Source organism: Trachinotus anak, unplaced genomic scaffold (genome assembly GCF_046630095.1).
Source record: "Trachinotus anak isolate AG129_WGS33_773 ecotype Australia unplaced genomic scaffold, CSIRO_AGI_Tana_v1 ptg000003l, whole genome shotgun sequence".
NCBI lineage: Eukaryota > Metazoa > Chordata > Actinopteri > Carangiformes > Carangidae > Trachinotus > Trachinotus anak.
The window spans coordinates 2,840,679-2,860,443 of record NW_027273854.1 but is presented as its reverse complement, the minus strand read 5'-3'; the positions used below and the strand labels follow the sequence as shown (position 1 = coordinate 2,860,443).

The following is a 19,765-nucleotide window of genomic DNA, read 5'->3' as shown; positions in this document are numbered from 1 at the left end:
TTTAAAGGTTTCATCAGTTTCATCACTGGAGCAGAAGAAGAAAATTTAAACGTGGTTTTGACTGGATGGAGATGCAATGTAACACACACACACACACACACACACACACACACACACACGCACACACACTGTACACACCATTTGGCAGACACACAGATGTAAACAAATGTCAGCTGTTAAATCTGCTGTGATGTTCTGAATCACCTGATGATGTCTACTGTCTGACACACACACACACACACACACACACACACACTAACAGATCATGTGACCCATGTGACTGGACATTGAACAGAAAATGAAATTTGTTGTCAGTGACTTCAGCAGCATCAACAGTTTCTCCTCATGTGTTTACATCTCTACACAAACTGTGACTACTTACAGTGTAAAACAACTTTATTACATATTTTAGGACATTTTGTTCACATGGAAATAAAAGTCATCTGATAAAAATCAAAGTTAAAATGACCTGAAGTTTTTATGTTGTCTGTCTGTTGTGTGTCACTGTCATTACACTTTGTCATGTGTTTGATCCAGTTTGTTGAAGCAGGATGTTTTTGTGTTGTTGGACACATTTCAGTCACTTAATGTTTGACATAAAAGTTTTTGAGAGAAACGATGAGATCACTGTCACAGTTACACTGCTCAAACCTACAGGAGCACATATATGGAGCAGTTGTTGGGGACTATTTTCAGTGGCGGATTAATACACATTTGGTGCTGTAGCGGGTGTGTGTGTGTGTGTGTGTGTGTGTGTGTCTAACCATTGCTGTCCTTGATGTCGACAGTGGCCTGAGCCTCCAGCAGCGCAGACAGCAGCTCTGTGGTCCCTGTGAGAGCAGCGTGGTGCAGGGCCGAAAACCTGAGAGAGAGGGGTCAAAGGTCACAGAGAAAGAGAGAGAGAGAGAGAGAGAGAGAGAGAGAGAGAGAGAGAGAGAGAGAGAGAGAGAGAGAGAGAGAGAGAGAGAGAGAGAGATGATTTAAAAACACGGCTCACATCACACACTATGTCTGAACACACACAGCAAATATCAGCATCTGGAGTTTAACTGAAGCTGGAGACAGACTGACTGAGGACAGAGACACCATGAGGACGAGGGACGGACAGTGGCCTGATGGTGGTGCTGAGGAGGGGGGGGTCAGGTGTTAGACCGTGCACAAATACTGGTCTCAGCTTCGTTCAGATAATGTCGAGGTGACAGTCACAGTCAGGTGGGGACTCTAAACATTTGAACCACCCCCCTTGCGAATATAAACCCTCTGCAAAAGCCTTAGAGTCTAAAACCAAACTCAGGACCCACATTTTTCAATCTGGATTTTAATCGATTTATTTGTCTGTTTATTTGAGGCTGTTTAATGACTTTTATTCTTTTTATTTTTTGGATTGTTTTTTTTCTACTTTTTATTTCTTTTACTACTTACTATTTCTTTTATTATTTGATCTTTATCTTTGTTTTCCAGGCTTCAATGTTTCCTCTTCACAGATTTATGAGATTCACAGTGTTTCCTCACTTCCTGTTGTTACTGTTTTATTTTTAATCTTTTTTATTTATATTTCATGTCATTCATCATGCTCTGTGTGTCTGTGGAGTGGGGGGGGGGGGTCTGATTGATTGATTGTGTGTTCTCTGTCTAATGTTGTTTTTTTTGTTTTCTGGCTAAAAATATATGAAATCGTCTGTTGACACACGGGACGTCGATCAGATCAGCTGATAGAAGCTGATGGTTGTGTACATGAGCTGGAAGCTGAAGATGTTACAGATGTTACAGATGTTAAGGGTCACTGAGCTCGGCTCAGCATGAACTGATCCTGCAGCTGTAGTTTTCCATGCAGGGTGTGACTGATGTTCCCAGGTGTTGTAGTTTACCTGTAGCTGCAGGTTCACGTCTGACTCACAGTAACACAATGATTGGACTCTCCCTCCTGTTCAATCACAGAGCGGCGAGTCCAGGCACACCACCATACACACACACACCACCACCACCACCACCACCACCACCACACACACACACACACACACACACACACACACAGCTCTGTCAGCTTCCTCTTCATGTTCCTGATGATTCACTGAAACAGTGATAATCTGCTGATCTCGTTATGATCAGATCTAAGTGTTTATTGATTCTTTGTTTACAGCTCCGACTCCTCTTGTATAAAAAGATGATGAACGACATTTGAATTTGTGGGTGAATGGCTGGGTCAACAAAACACAGGAATATGACACGGCCATATTGTTTCGGGGTCGAGCCGCCAACAATTTTGAGGTTTTCCAGTGGGACGAGTTACAAAAGCCGCTGAAATAGTTGATTAATTTTCTGTTTCTGCTCTGGAAAAATAACAACTTTAAAATAACAAGTTGAATTGAACTGAATTATAAGAGAATTTCTCATAATAAACTGATGATCTTTGGCGTTTTATTTGTTGACGGGATGTAACAGGACGTCTGCAGATGTAACCTGAGCTTTAACAAACTGTGATGAACATTTTATTGACTCAGAGATTAATGAAGATATAATTACAGAATCACAGGCTGCAGCTCAAACACAAGCACAGACGCTTTTATAAACAGCTGATTAGATTTCATGCTCCTGCTTCGTAATAAACTCAGAACAAGCAGCACAGTCTTCATATCCAACCCCCCCACCCCCCCCCCCCCCCCCCACACGTGCAGCACAGACAGCAGAGGAAGTAAAGCTACAGGCTACATGTGGTCCACAAATAAAAACAACGCAGGCAGAGACATTAGAGGAGCAGAGGCCAGGAGAGGAGGAAGAAAAGAGGAGATGAATACAGTGGGGGGGGGGAATACAGCGGGTGGGGGGCTGTTTTTAGTGCAGCTCTTCCCTCCTCTCTGACTGTTGTGTAATGTGAGCGATGGTATTCATGTTAGGGACAGCGCTGAGGGCGGCTCCAGCTGTAATGGACGGATTCACTCAGAGAGGTTACAAAGAGCAGGAGAGAGTGACGGAGGAGGGAAAGTAGAACCCCCCCCCCCCCCAGTCACCACGAGACCTCGACACGAGGAGCAGCTGGTCCCAGTCAGGACTCAGCCTCAGCTCGGGGGGGGGGCTGGTCCGGCTGCTGTGGTGGTGGTGGACCTGTGTAGTGAACAGGAGACCAGAGTCCCTGAAGACTAGAGGATTAGAGAAACAGAGGAGGAGGAGGAGGATGGAGAGGAAGTGAAGGATCAGTTCAAAAGTTTAAATGTGTTTTGACTGAAGTCTTCATGGTTGTGGCCCCGACCTTTTCAGCATCAGTGCTGATAGAGGACTTCTGAGTCCAGAACCAGAACCAGAACTAAACATCACCTGGGTCTGTGTAACCATCTTCTCTGTACTGTAAACTCCTGGTCCAGATCGGGACCAGAAACACACCGAGCACTGACACGACCGACCAACCCTGCATCTTTAGACCTTTAACTTTTAAAATCAGGTGAATATGTGAATCTGAGATAAACTGGAAAAAGAATAAACTGGAACCAGTCACAGCCACAGTTCACAGCAGTCTGAGAGCAGAGTGACCTGACCTCAGGTCTGCTGCTGGGTCCTGTTTCAGGCTGTAGACCAGCACGCTGAGTGGGACGGGACCAGGATCTGTGCAGCAGGACTGAGCCACAGAGACAAACCCTCCTGTGTCCGGCTCACCTGACAGTCCTCAGACCTGCTAAAGGCTCCAGGTCCTTCCTCTGTCGCCCCCCCTCTGAGAGAGGGAGGCCCTCTGTGACCCCAGCTCTCATCACCCCCACCACTCATCATCAAGGAGGAGAGAGAAGAGAGAGGAGGGAGGGGGGAGGCCCAGAGACAGACAGAGAGAGAGAGAGAGAGAGCTGTGACCCTCCACAGAGACCCTGACCTCCCTCCACCCCTCCCCCCTCCATCAACCCCCCCGATGGTGTCATCTCTGCAGACTGGAATGCACTGTGGTGGTGGTATCAAATACAGCAAGCACCCCCCCAGACACACACACACACACACACACACACACACACACACACAGACTGAGGGAGAGTCACAGATGACATTCCTGCTGATAGTGTCACATTCCTGCAGAGATCGACCAATCACAGAGCTCTAAATCTTCCTCTGTCTGAAGGATTTCACCACGTTCTGTCCCACAATTCAATTCAATTTCACTTTGTTTGTGCGGCTCCGCCACCATAAGTCCTTCCTCAACATTACACGATCTTTGTTGTCATGGTTACAATAACAACGAATGGTCATGGATAACAGAAACAACATAAACTCGAACACCGCTCTCCTGTGTCAGATTCATCCATCCACCCCAACCTCCTCCTGACATGGACTTTGTTTCAGTTGTCTAAACGCTCCACTACGGTGGCCCAGGGGTGTCAACTCGATGCAAAAGCCACAATACAAATGCAAAAGCAACAACACGATGGCACAGTACATAAATATATTGTTTGGTTATTGTGGCTTTGCATTGTGTTGACCCATCTGGGCCACCGTACTCTACACTTCTCTCTTAAGTTTCTAAACTCAGCAGCGAATATGCTTCCATCCAGTTTTGTGATTTTTGGCCAGGAATGAAAAGAAAACTGAGGAGATTTAAACTGAGAATCAGAACCAGGTTTTCTGCTGGTGGACTGACTGAGTTCCTGCTGCAGCAGCCGCGTCCTCTTCCCTCCTCAGACAACTGACGGCTGCTGGCAGCGCCGCTCTCTCCTCCCAGACAAAGGGCCAGAGCTCCCACCATCGCAGCGATTCATGGGGACCCATTCCAGCTCCGCTCTCCATAGAAACAGGTCCAGACAGGGAGCCAGAGGGGACGTCAGCACCGACTCTAATACTAATTTGTCTCACAGGGACACAGAAAGGAGGCCTCCTGTGTTCCCAGTGTGTGTTTGTTTCTCACACACAGGCAAGCAGGCGCGCACACACACACACACACACACACCAGCATGTCAATAAAGACAGTGATGAATGTCCGACCTGCACAAACACTAACACGCCTTTAATAACACTGATTTACCTCCACGTCCTCCTCAGCCCGGTCAGACAGTCCCTGCTTCCTGCAGGACTCTTTGTCTTCACACAAACTCAACTTTCCCTCCAACCACAACATGAGTCACAGACAACAGACTGCAGGTCTGCAGATACACCTGGAGAGGCGGAGCTGCACACTCCCACACATCATCAGCGAGGGTGTAATTAATCTGCAGCAGAGGATTTGTGCTGAAAACCCTGTGAAACGTAAAACTGTGTGAGCCAGGAGGAAAGTATGTCAGCTATTGTTGATCCAGAGGAGAGCAGGAAGCCTCTGTTTCATTAACATAACCTCCGTCTCTTCTTCTTCTTCTGTGAATCTGTTCTCAGTGGTACTGTTTGATTTGTTCACTTATTCAGCATGTTGCCGTGTCTGTCAACAAGCCGCTGTGTCCTCCAGTGACTCCAGTGAATAAATCAAGTAGAAACACTCAGAGCTCAGTCGACTGCAGACGTTTTTCTCATCACAGACGTGTTTTTGTCTAAATCTGTGCCAGATTTATGTGTATGTGCATTAAGTTAATTAGACTTAATATCTTGATACAGTCTTTCCCCAAACATCACGATATACAATATTATTGCCAAGTTACAATGTTCAGCCAGCAAAGCAGCACAGTGAGGGTCGGACTCTGCAGCAGGACGGACTCTCACTACTGAAAACTGAACACTTGAAATGAGAAATATGGTGTGACATCTAGTTGTCGTGACAATGGTCTACAGAAGCTTTAACCAGGTAGAGATGAGTCAGTGCAACAGAGCTCAAAAACTTTTTAAACTTAAAACTAACTTTTTCTTGTTGTGTGTGAACATGATGCTGGTGTGTTACTGTAGTTGGTCAGTTTATCAGACTGAATCTTCGCTTCATGTTCGACTGAGTCACAGAAACTCAAACGTCTGAGTGAAGTCACAGAGGAGCCAGTGTGAGAAAGCAGAGCTGAGGGCACTGGAGGATTGTGGGAAGTTGTGTGTTAGTGATGTTGTGTTTAGATGCAGCGGTGTGATTACTGCAGCGGAGGCGGAGCTTCGTCTGAGCTGTATCGCCCGGCGGCACTGATGAATAATGAAAAACCTTTTCCTGCCAGAGATCCACATCCCCCACAGAGGCTATTTGCCCCAGCGCAAACACACACACACACACACACACACACACACTGTACACACCACTTACAGTTCAGACCTACTAATGTTGGTTTGAGTCACTGTTCCTCTCACGTCATTAAATGTCTCGTCACTGACACCTCCCCCTCACATCCGAATCAATTAGTCAATTAATCAATTAGTCCATCAACAAAAACTTTATCTGCAACTATTCTGGTGATCGATTCATCAGTTGAGTCATTTTTCAAGCAAAAACTGTTGCTGCTGCTGAAATGTGAAGATTTTCTCACAGTCTGAATATTTTCAGGTTCTGTTGACTCGACTAAAACACACCTGAAGACATTTCATAGATCAATTCATCAACTGACCATTTATCAGTGATGAAAACAGTCGAGTTTGTCAGTATATGATCTGAAGGTTCATTTCCAGCCTCGCGCTCTGGAGCTCGATGGTCAGTCTGTCAGCGCTGCATTAAGTCATCAGGCTCTTTGTAAACACTCCTGTCTAATTGGTTGCAATCCACGCCCCTGCTCCCTGACCTCTGACCTCCCCTGACCCCCCCGCCTCTGCCCTCTGAGGGGCCAACAAAGGGGTCCAACAGTGGAAGGAGTCTCAGGATGATGTGGTGCGTTTACTGCCCCCTCAGACTCTCAGACTCTCTGAGCTCTTGTTGACTCCAGGTCGTTAACTCGCAGTGATGAACTCGAGCAGGAGAAACCATCTGTTTCACCTTTTACTACATTGTTCCGCTGTTGTTCTGTTGTCTCGTTATTGTCTCTGAACAAACCAACAGTCTCAGTCCGTCTCTCAACACCTTCCCTCCTCTGTCTGTGGCTCTCAGCTCTGAGCTCATTGCTTCCTTCTGAAGATGTCAATCTCTAAGTCTAATCTCAGTCTCGTCCTTCAGAGGCTGCGTTTGAAGAGACCACTACAACTAGATTCACATTTTGAAGGCTCATTCAGATGCGTCTCTTGTTCCCGGGCAACAAAGGATCCAACTGGTGGATCCTTTGCAGCTCAACCTATCCCAAGATTCATTGTGCAAGGCTCTGCAGATAAAACAGCAGCTGAGGATAAATAGGAAATCGTCCATAGACCAGACCGTCTCATTTCGGTTTGGTCTTCGTGGTCCTCGGAGGACACGGTCTACAAAGTCGTGGCCCCAGTATTAGGACACATTTCATTTTGAAAAAGTCTCCATTATTTCCTCAAACAGCTGCTCACTGTAGTTTGTATCAAACACACAGCATCTAAGCATTTGTTGGGGACTATTTTCACTGGTGGATTAATCCACATTTGGACACATACTTGGTGGAAGGAGACATCCAGTGGTGGTTTGGTGAGACATGTCAGAGGTAGGAGCCAGTGTCACTGTGACAAGAGGTAAAGGTTCACAGCCTCTGAAGCAGAGACATGAAGTAAAAACAAAAACCTTCGGCTTCTAATGTCTGTCATTGTTTTTCCCTAAACTTCATCAACATTAAAAAAAAAAAATCAATAAATGTTAAATTAAAAAAGTTGAACTGAAGTGAGAACTGAACTCAGGTTGTTTTCAAACCGTGCTGAGGTCTTAACAGTTTATTTGAGGACGCCTCAGGTGTGAAGGGGTTAAAAGACCTGTAGAGGACAGTTAAACAAACATCTGGAGACTCTCCAGAGAGACGCTGTAGTGACACTGTGAGTCAGGAGGGAGACAGGGAGAGGAAACAGCTACAGGGAGGATAATTAAAGGTTTTAACAAAGAGAAATATTAATGAGGAGAGACTCGACTTGTTCCTCTGCTGCTGCTTCCAGGCTAATGAGCTTCACGAGGAAATTTAACCAGTCAGCGTTTCACCGGCTGAGGCTCCAGGTTCAAAAACAGGAGCTAACAAACAGGCTTTAAATGATGATCTGACACCAGACGCCTCAACCACCTCACCGAGTCAGCTGACTCATCAGGAGCAGCGGCGGCGCTCAGGCTGCAGAGTGGAAACAGTTTTACAGCTGCAGAGGGAGCAGTGTAACGACTGAACTCCCTCACTGAGAGAAACACGTCCAGAAAACTGTCTTTTCACAGAGCCGACATCATCACTCACCCGTCGGAGTCCTGGTAGTTCACGTTCAGTCTCTTGGTGGAGCCCAGCAGCTCTGCAAACACACAAAACAACACAGGAAATTAAAGTTTGACCCTCACACGATGATCTGGACCCGACATGGATTCAGTTCCTGCAGCGTCTCACAGACAGTGACTGAGTCCTCCCTGTCTTCAGGTCTCTGTCAGACATTTAAAAGGAAGAATAATCAGATCGTTTACAGGAGAAATTTTAAACAGTTTCTGTGGAAAAACCTCATCAGACTGAACAGAGAGACGAAGCTGTGGCTGATGCTTCACCTTTTTATTTTACATTTCAATAACTTCTCTGACGTCTCTTCACGTTTACTGTCCGTTATAATCATGAAGGTTAAATCTGAGCTGTGTGTAAAAGAACAGGTTCTATCCTCAGTGGTGGGGGAGTGAGTGTCTGGCACCCGGCAGGTTAATGGAACCACAGAGATACAGTGTCTGGTCTCAGCAGGAGACGGTGACAGACTGGAGCCCCCGGGTCCCCTCAGACCCCAGCACCCCCCCCCCTCCCCTGGTGTCACTGGAGGAAATCCAGTCAGCATCAGGGAGCAGATATGTGGACGTTTCCTGCAGCAGCAGCAGCAGCAGACGGAGACACCTGATCATAAATCCTCCTCTGCGTCTCTCTGCCGGACCTCCTGAGGAAGCTTCATTAGCCTCTGACCCGAGTCTGACTCCCTCAGCGGGGTCAGGAGAGGACGGTCCGCTGCTGGGATCCCGAGGACTAAAACTCAGCAGCTCTTTGATCTGCTGCCTGACAAAGACTCTCCCTCAGGCCTTTCACTGCCGTCACTGCCGGGGCTCCGCCACAAAGTCCCAGCTGGGACAAAGTTTCCGACCTTGTGGAGCGAGACGTCCAGCAGCTCTTCCTCCTCCCCGCCACCTCGGCTGGAGTCCCACTCACTGGAATGTGGTGGCATTCAGGCCTTTGGACTGGTGGGACTCCCTGACAGTCTGCGCTCTGTTCGGTACAGTGGTGGCCCGGCCCGGTCTAATCAGCATGTCATTATAATGCCACGGTCACTGACTCTGCACTGTAAGTCAGAAAGCTGCACTCAGTCCTCGGCCTCTCGGAGCGAAGGCTGGACGGCCGCCTCTGAGCCGTCGCACAATCACAGCTCTGTCAGGGACGCAGCTACAGCCCCGTTTAACAACGACAGACCCAGTTACTGAACCGGACTCCTGCCGAGACCTGGTCTCTGATCAGAGTCCAGGGATCAGAGAATCCTGGTTCAGACTGTTCCTACATGTCAGACGTCACCACGGGACAAAGAAAACATCATGAGACCAAAACTGGAACTGACACTAAACTGAAGTGTCGGTCAGAGACGAATCTGACTGACAAACACCACAAACACTGACACACAGATCATGTGATCAGAGACTGACCACTGTTACTGTCAGTGTCAGCTGATCAGGAATCAGAAACACAGCACAGTCAGTCAGTGTGTTTCCATCAGGGCTTCAACTAACCATTACTTTCATTTTTGATTATCTGCTGATTAATATGTATTAGGGCCACTACAGGTTCAAAAATACAGAGCTGGAGGAAAAACTTGTTTGACGTTAAATATGTAAATTTACAAGAAAAAAAACGAGATTTAAACTCGGAAAAAACTCATTCTCTGAGTTTATAAAGTCATGAATAAATATAACAAATATTCATTTATCTCTAAATCGTTAGACAAAGAAAAGCATCACATCCTCATATTGGACTGCAAACAGAGACGAGTATCAAAACAGTTATTGATGAATTCTCTGTCAATCGACTCAGCTCCAGTTTCCATCCACTGGGTTTTTTGTATATTTTCAGTTAGCACATGAAAAAAACAACCTGAGTGGAAACCAAACAGGATCCTGACACATCTCACCTTCCGATCGATCTAGTTATCACATGAACAGTTTCCTCTTTACATTGGTGGGTTCAATAAATGTAGTTTCTTCTGGTGTTTTCAGGGTTCGGCCTTCATGCTGATTGATCTGTGATCAGCTTCTGTCTGCAGTGAATCCTGATGATCAGACAACATCACTGGATCACTGTGATACTGAAGGAAGGCGGGAGTTACAGTCACCTGATGTCCTGACTTCTCCCACTCACCTGTTTCTTGTGTGAAGGTGAGTGTGACGCTGTGCTTAGTATAAGAGGTCACACTGAGGTCAAAGGTCAGTGAGCAGGGGCTTTAAAGGGGAAAATGATCCCAGACAGTGGATCCACCCACAGGCCAGAGCCCAGCAGACACCACCCCTGTGATCGGGCTGCTGGAGGCAGCGAGTCTTTTTTAACATCCCTGCCCCCGCTCCTCCAGAGTTAACCTCCACCACCAACAACAAGCGTTTGAAGTGTTGAGGATCTCGGGGAAACGCAGCGGGCGTTCCCTCTGGGGTCGGAGCACTGCTTTGATAATGACCTGGATTTTATAATTAATGGGAATAAATCAGCACACGAGGCGAGACAAAAAATGAGAAGCCAGACACACAGTGAGCGAACAGGAGGAGGCAGAGCCAGCAGCTCTCTGCTCATTAAAACTCTTCAACATCTTCACTGCTGAACTCACTGAGTCTTAAAGATTCAGATTTTAACTTCTCCTGTGTTTTATCTGAAGTGTTGATCTCCATCAGAAGATACATTTGTGGTTTGAAGAACCAAAAACCATCTCAGTGTAGTTTTACATCTCCTCTCTCAGGCTTCTCTCTGGAGCTCTGGTAACAACAGGTCAGTCAGCCCATCAGAAGAGAGGCTAATATAGCAGATTTCAGGTAAACACTCAGAGAAACCAAATCCTGCAAGGTTGGATGGTGGGTCTAGGTGGGCGGGGCTTGGGGTGTGGCTAAAGGTGACTGCTTTGTTGTGACATCACAAAGTTCCAGGAGTCCTGACGGCTGGTTTTAAGGCTCAGTTTCTGAATACAGGCTGTGTGCATTTCTCTGTGGACTGAGGCTTTGATACTTTCACAGTATTAATATAGAACCTAGACCTGCTTTATAATCACAAACACATGGACATCTACCTTTAGACTGGATGGGACCTTGAATAATACTGGAGCCACTATCCTCGTCTGCAGGATCAGACATTTTGGTGAAAAACAAACGTTGTCTGTCAACATTTTACTGACACGTTCAGTATCAGCGTATCTGTCATTTCCATGACCATGATCAGGTCACAGTTATGTTTCCTACAAAAATTCTTCTTCATTGGTGTATCAGCAGCACCTGGAGAATCAGCTCCATTTATCTCCATCAACCGGTCGACTCCTGTTCTCACAGCAGAGGAGGAAACGAGACCTCACTCAGTCTGGACATGAGGTTCAAGCTGCTCCCTGTAGCATCATCACTTCTTGTTGCCCTGTGAATGAAACATTTTGTGTCTAACTGTCTCTTTGTGAATCACAGTGCTGCCGATCTGATATCAAAGCCCACTCATCACCGCACTGACAGCTCGGGCACTGACCTCCGACAGGAAACAGTCACCAGCCGATGCTAAATATTGCCGCCACCGGCCGTCTGAAGGCTATCATCATCTGCTGCACATTTGTTCAAAGTTATTTTTACTGCTGTTTATGGAGCGAGGCGGAGAGGAGAGGAGCGGAGCTGCAGTCTGTCCCAGCTCCAGCCTCTTGTAGGGGCTCGGCCTCTTTTTATAATTTCAGCCGAAAGTTTAACGTCCCGTGGATCTGCTGCCACAAGAATGCAGCGAGAGGAGGAGGAGGAGGAGGTTTTGCAGGAGTCTGCAGATTTGAGCGGCCTCACTGGGATCAGGCCCGTGGACCAGAGTCTCGGGCTGAAAGAGAATCTGTTGTAAAAATCTGACGACTAAAATTAGACGACCGCTGTGAGTATCAGAACTATGATTACACGTCTGCAGGCAACGCCTCACACGTCTCTTTGTTTCTCAGGACTCAAGCTTTAAAACAAAGCCATAAACGAGCGAGGTCGACACGGCAGCCCGCCGTTTACCCCTCTCCTCTCATTGTGGTGCAGCTGGAGGCCGAGCAGCAGCTCTCCACTGCTGGCCGGGCTCCAGACACACCACAGCAGACTCCAGTCACAGACCGGCCCCTGAGGTCCAGGCCCTCGGATCAAATCCTGATTCTGAGCAGAACCGTCTTCACCTGGTTCCTCACCTGACCTGGATCCACTTCATGAGGCTTCTGACTGCACCAGTTACTGAGACCAGTTACAGGGCTATGACACTACAACACAGGTAAAGCTCAGGTCACATGATGCTGCAGAGATGCTCAACTTGCACTATGTGGCCAAAAGTATGTGGACACCCAAACATTCTCCTCATAACAGGTGATAGTAGCATGGACACAGGGTTGTATATGGAGGGGAGCTCGTTCACTCTATGTTTGGAGTGAAGTCATCAGATAATTCTGATGTTCCCTCCCAGAGGCTACGTCTCCAAGACGACTAATTTAGGCTTGCTAACATTTGATTGGCTGAAAGGGCAGCGACCCACATCATGTATAAATATCTCACTGAGTGCAGACAGAGGAGACGAGAGCGGATCAGTGAGTGGTCAGTGTCAGACCAGACCTCAAACATGGGTGAACATGTTTCAGATGACTCCCTGACCTCTGTTACCTGCACTGCAGCAGACATTACTTCCTGTTTCCCTCCCAACACGCTGCAGATATTCAGAACATAAACATGTTGATGCTGGATACAAAAATGCTGAAACATCGTTTTTTTCTCTCTTTTCTGTTGCCAAGTCATTTCCTCAAGTTTACTTTATGTCAGCCTTTGATCTGTGTCTGTGTGGAGTTTTTATTTAAATATAAATCCAGATCTTATATGTTTGAACGGCAGCATTAAGGAGTCCTCTTTGTTTTAGACGGGCTGTTGTGTCCCTAACAATGAACAATGTTAACATCACAACCACATGCTTGAATAATCAGAACAACCTGTTGAGTGTCGTCCTAGAGATTTAATGCTTCTTTGTGCACTTAGATCAATACGTCTTTGTACACAGATGAAATATAAACAAGTCTCTTTTTTCATAGATGAATTGTTTGTATTTTTTTTGGTTTTTCACAAAAGTTGTCACTTTACATTATTAATAATTCATCTCTGTTTGTACATTATCATACAGACAGGTTGTGTTTTTATTCCACAGATGTGGATAATGTTATTTCTACTGTGTCTATTTCCTGTTTGAAACTGTGACCATGTGACCTGATCATGTGATTTGATGGCAGCGTCCATCGTTTCTTTGTCTGAGTGGAGACTCCTCTCCGGAGAAATGATCACCTGATCGCAGCTCGTTAAACACAGTAGAGTCCTGCTTCAACTTTTTGAATATCTGGAGCTCCTTAGGTTCTGGATCCGGAGCTCCAGGATCTGGATCAAGTGGTTTGTTCCAGCTGAAGGAGGATGAAGAGTTGGTAAAGTTCAACTTACTTCCAAATTAAAACCAGCATATTTCACTTTTTGTGAAACTCATTAATCACATTAATCTGCAGAATAATTGATAATGAAAATCATCCAGTTGCTGCCCTGTGGGACAGAACGGTTCTAATCTGTGGCAGTAAAATAACCGAACCTCAGCTGAACAGCCTCTGTTTGTGATCTTCTCCTCCTCCTTTAGTCAGACTGTGATAGTGTCACTTGGAGATAGAGGTTTGTTTGATGCAGCAGCTCTGTTTGAAGATTTGAAGGTCTCGGAGGGAAACATGGGCACCAATCAGCAGCTCTCCTGCCTCCTCCCCCTCCCCCCTGGCCTTCAGAGAGCCTGGCACAGGAACAGAGGAAGCTCTGCAAGTGTTTGTCCAAAGCAGGAGTGAGACACGTCGGTCTCTTATCTGCTGACTGAATGAGGACGGTGATGAGGAGCAGCGCAGCGCTCCGATGACGATTAGCTCCTGTATCTTATCTGTTCTCTGGAGGGGACAAGGATACAGTGGAGGACCGGTCCCTTCAGCCCGTCCTCCAGCTCGGAGTCACGTCTGGACCGAGACAGAAGCTGCTGGGCTGCTGGCCTCAGTGCCAAACTGGACCAGAATCACACGGATGCAAATACAGGCTGGTTTGACCAGTTTACTTCCTGTAGCTGTGCATACGACGCACACAGAGAGGAGATGTTAGATGTCAGACAGTCTCCTGTCTGTCCGCTGACTGTGGTTCAATAAAGCTGGACACTGTTGAATGTTTCACACCAAGATTCAAACAGCTTTCAGGAAAGACCGAGTGTAAATCTGAGTCTGAGGGTCAGATTGGTGCAGACTGAGGGGGACGCCTGTCAGACAGCCGGCAGAGCCACTTCCTGTTTCCTGAGACTTTGGTCCTTGGTCTTCATCATTTCCTGATCAATAAGCTTGATGCAGTAATCTGGAAGAGGAGGGGGAAGTGGTCTCTGTCTCTAACGTTGACCGAGTGCTGCGACAGTCTGAACGTGACCATGTGAAGTGGAAAACGCTGTCGTCATCACGTTTCTCTCAAAATACATCAACTGTTGCAAATCCGTTTTATATAAATACAATTTCCAGGAAACCTGAGAGGAAAGTGGAAAAGAAACTTTTTTGTAATCTGATGGTTTTTAAAATACTGAGGAGATACCACAAGAAAAAAAATCACCTGCCAAAGCTCTGAGAGGCAAAGGACTTTCCCTCTTGTGGCTGAAATGAGTTTTAGAAAAAACAAATCCCACGGCTCGTCTGTGAACTGATTTTCCCTGTAATAGTCAAAGAGCCTGAAAACTGCAGCGCGGTGGAGAGTCCAGATGTTTGTCAAACAACAGGTGTGATGTGTCAGCCAGGTGTGTTTCAACACTGACTCCTTCATACTGGTCAAATCCAGATTCAGTGACTTGTACCCTCGTATTTAGCATGAAGTTATTCAAATGTCAAAGACACCAAAATGCAGACTGTTAGCAGTTTGACTTACCCCACACACACACACACACACACACACACACACACACACACACACACACACACACACACACACACACACACGCACGCACGCGTTGGGGGCTCACAGCCTGTCAGATGTGAGTGATGGCCTGGCTGCAGACGGAGCTGTGAAACATGCAGGCTCCTCTGTGTGAACCTGGAAGCTCATTTTCCCGTCTGAAGAGGAAAACCAGAGCTGCGTCTCCTGTGGATGTAAAACCTGGAGAATGTGTTTGGTTTGGACTAACTGTGTTTTATTGATCATCGTTACAAGGAACATAAACTCCTAATTCTCCGGCTGCTGCTGCTTCGAGCTGCTGGACGAGTCCTGACATTTCTGAGGTTTCCTGAAGCAGCTCAGTTCATTCATGTTATTTTTAAAGCTCCACACAGTCTAAAGGTAGATGTCCATGTGTTTGTGATTATAAAGCAGGTCTAGGTTCTATATTAATACTGTGAAAGTATCAAAGCCTCAGTCCACAGAGAAATGCACACAGCCTGTATTCAGAAACTGAGCCTAAAAACCAGCCGTCAGGACTCCTGGAACTTTGTGATGTCACAACAAAGCATTCACTGCTCTCAGCCACGCCCCAAGCCCCGCCCACCTGGACCCACCATCCAACCTTGCAGGATTTGATTTCTCTGAGTGAAATCTGATGTATTTTTATTAGATCACTCAGAAAACAGTCAGCCAATCAGAAGAAAGACTTCAGAAAGTTTAACTTCAGAAAGAGAGAAAGAAGAGGAGAGGGAGAAGACATCCCTGCTGGGTCAGAGCCTCTCCTCTCATTGGCTCAGATCCTCTCTTCTGATTGGCTCACTGACCTGTTGTTACTAGAGCTCCGGAGAGAAGCCTGAGAGAGGAGATGTAAAACTACACTGAGATGGTTTTTGGTTCTTCAAACCACAAATATATCTTCTGATGGAGATCAACACTTCAAGTTAAACACAGAGGAAGTTAAAATATGGGACCTTCAAAATAAATGACAAGAAATTGAATCTTTTCTTTCCCCAATAAAACCAAAGCTTGTTAGCAGGATACATATTTAACTGTGGGGTCTTCTAGTGCCCTTCTTGTGTTTCCTGGTGTTTGGCTCAGAGGTGTGTGTGTGTGTGTGTGTGTGTGTATGACTCATACTGTCTCATGTTGTTGTTGGCTCTGGCAGTGAGTGTATTTGTGTGTTGGGGCTTCTGGATTTCCACGCCACATCGCTCCTTCTCCTCCTCCTCCTCCTGCCAAAACCTCCAGACGGGCAGGACGGACGGAGCAGGGCCTCTGGTTTCACTCCACTTAATCTCTGTCTTAAACTTTACGTCCCGTTAAAAAAGATGTCAGATACAGGAGGCGACGCCCGGTGGAAGTGGCAGACGTGTTGTTTACATTCCTGTGGAGCCAGCGGAGCGTTGGGTGGTGTTGCTCAGAGATGGTGGAGGTTCAGCTCGAGTTAGGACGGTGATGGAGGAATGAGGCCGGCCTTATCAGCTCTGCTGTGTGTGCGTGACGTGGGTGTTATCAGCCAAGTTTTTCCTCAGCTGATAAATGTGGTTTTAACTCGGCAGCAGTGAGGCGCCGGGCTCAGCCGCTGGCGGTTTGTTGTTGTCCTGTGACTAATGATTATTTCCATTATTGATCAATCTGCAGATCATCATCTCTTTGAATTGACTGTAATTAATTGTTCAAATGTCTTGTTTGGTCCGAACAACGACCACCCAACGTGACGTCCTTGAATAATTACTTTTTGTCAGATTTAGAGTCTAAAACCTGGAGATTTGAGAGGAACGCCTGAACAAACATCCAGTGGCTGTTCAGATGTTTCCTGAACTTAAACCTCAAGTAGAAAGTGAGAGGAGGTTCGACCTCATCAGTCTGTGTCCTCTCTTCTCTCTCACTCTGTCACTTAGTGAATTGATGTTTCCTTCAGGGTGGGGGTGGGAGGGTGGGAAGGTGGGGGTTGGGGTCTGCTCTGCCTCCCGCTCTGTGGAACAATAGTGTTGGGAAAGGAAGTGTAGAAGGGGCCCAGCTCCGAGTCCTTGCTTTGTTTCTGAGAGCTGCTCCACGCCTCGAGAGCCTCCATCAACACAAAATAACCCCCCCTCACCACCACCACCACCCTCCCTCCTCTTCCTCCGACACCGAGTCACGGCCAGGTTACAGCTCAACGCTTCCATGACACACACACACACACTTCTCCTGCTGCTCATTAACAGATCCACTTTACAGGCTCCACACACGACGTGTTCATGGCAGCAGACTTCACGCTGTTGTGCAGCTGTTGATGTCGTTACATCTGCCTCAGGTACACGTTTCATATCTGGGTTTTCTGTTTCTATTTTCAGTCAGTTTGTCGTGTGTGAGTCACTGGAAACATCCAGAATAAAGTCAGAACATTTTCACGTGAAGTCGTCAGTGTGAGAAAGAAGTCGTGATGTTACAGGATAAAAGTTGTAATTTGGGGGCGGCCCGGTAGTCGAGTGGTTAGGGCGCGTACCATGTTGAGCGCAAGACGCTCTTAGCCACCGGTTCCACTCCCGACCGGTCCGACTCTTTCCTGCATGTCATTCCCCTCTCTCTACCCCCTTTCTGGTCAGTCTCCACTAAGCTATAATAAAGGCATAAAAAGCCCCCAAAAAATAATTTAAAAAGTTGTAATTTTAACATGAATAATCATAATATTTCAAGAATAAAGACATAATACTAAGACAAAAAGTCATGATATTATAAAATAAAAGCTTTCTGAGAAAATTATTTATGTAGCTTTAACTTTAGTAAAGTTATTACAACTTTATTCTGAAAATATTTCTACTTTAAAATCTTTCCATCTTTCCCTCCACGACTCATAACAGTGTCTCCTGAAATAGTGTCCCTATGGTGGCAGGCGTACTGGACCTTGGTTGTCATGGTTACGACAATAAACACATGGACTGTACCAAAAGCAGTGCACCCTATAGTCATGGCTTGGTTAGGTTTAGGAAAAGATGGTGATTTCAGTACTTTCTCAACATTAGACGATCTTTGTTGTCATGGTTACAATAACACCAATGAATGATTATGAATAATAGAAACAACATAAACTGCTGCTTTCACATGGGAATCGAACACCGCTCTCCTGGGTCATATTCATCCATCCACCCCAACCTCCTCCTGACGTGGACTTTGTCGCTCTATAAACTACGTCACCGCACTTTTCCCTTTGCTCCTGTCATCATTACTACGGCCACTAGATGTCGCCTAGCAACAAAACCTAACTATGGGTCATAGTAACCTGCTGACAGACGACCTGTGGGCTGGTTTGTTACAGGATGGTCTCGTTGGCGAGACGGAATAAAGGCTCAACCTTCCTGCCTTAGAGTCAACAAAAAGGAACAGTCAACCTTTAGTATCTAAGTATGTTAGAAGAGAAGTATAATGACAAAGGTTACTGTAGGTCAAGTTCAACTTTATTTTACAAAACAAAATGATTTTTTTCATATTATTTCTTTTTTTTCTTCTTTATTCTTGAAATCTCAGATATTTCTTAGTAAACTGTCTATTTAGATTTACTGACTTACGGCTGGAGACACATCTGGACCTGCAGGTCCAGTTCTGTTTTTGTTGTGACAGATTCCTGAAACGTCTCAGTTTTCAAACACAAGAGGAGCCTGGAACCAGAGACTTATCAGGGTCCTGACGCTGAGGTTATGGGAGGAACCAGATGCAGGTTCCTTCAGAGGTAACAGCAGACTTTAATGTGCTGTGTATTGTGTGTTGTATCCTGTGCGTGCATTGTGCAGCCTGTCACACATCTTAACCAACGGACACAATCGTGACATGGTTCAGGTCAGGAAGAGGAGGAGGACTTTGATCTGAGGTCTGGGCTGACAAGGCCCAGCAGCTGCAGGGCAGACCAGCAGAGTCCGGTCCCCCTGAGGAGAATCAGCCTCGGCCCCCAGCTGCAGACCAGGACCCAGAGGTTCCAGGGTGAGGGTGAAGGAAGCTGTGGTGCAGATAAAGGAGCCGCGAACGAGGAGTTTAACTTCAGAAAGAGAGAAAGAAGAGGAGAGGGAGAAGACATCCCTGCTGGGTCAGAGCCTCTCCTCTCATTGGCTCAGATCCTCTCTTCTGATTGGCTGACTGACTTGTTGTTACTAGAGCTCCAGAGAGAAGCCTGAGAGAGGAGATGTAAAACTACACTGAGATGGTTTTTGGTTCTTAAGACCACAAATATATCTTCTGATGGAGATCAACAGTTCAGATAAAACACAGGAGAAGTTAAAATATGGAGCTTTAAAGCACATCAGTGTATTTCACAATAATAAATAAGCACAACATGTCCAGAGCAGAGAACAATAACATGATTCATGTGTGAATGATGCTTACAAACTCAAAGTTATTACATTTGGTATAAAGGATTTTCTGTAAACTGTTGGCTCTGTAGCATCTCGGCATTAACGTAAAAAGTTCACAAAACAGTAAAAAGGCAGAACAGAAATCACCACATGCCTCGTTTTCTCCAATCAAACGTCCAGAACACAAAGTCATTCAGTTTGCTGCGACAGAGAAACACAGTCTCACACTGAGGAGACTGGGACCAAACACCAAAGCATGAATCATTTATCAGATGTTTTGATTCTTCTGTCAATCCACTGCTCACACTTTCAGTTTTTAACTCCTCATAAATAAGAT

The 19,765-nt window shown here is 46.2% G+C and overlaps 1 protein-coding gene across 5 annotated transcripts in view; it reads right to left on the bottom strand.

The window, feature by feature from the left end:
- LOC139611353 (caskin-2-like) overlaps nucleotides 1-19,765 on the bottom strand; it is a 57,396-nt gene that overhangs the window by 22,718 nt on the left and 14,913 nt on the right. For all 5 annotated transcript variants that reach the window (XM_071465974.1, XM_071465964.1, XM_071465995.1 and 2 more), the window contains exons 3-4: nucleotides 8,184-8,235; nucleotides 765-862 (exon numbers count right to left, since the gene is read on the bottom strand). In XM_071465974.1, coding sequence (XP_071322075.1) covers nucleotides 765-862; nucleotides 8,184-8,235 — 150 coding nt within the window. The remainder of the gene's footprint in view (nucleotides 1-764; nucleotides 863-8,183; nucleotides 8,236-19,765) is intronic.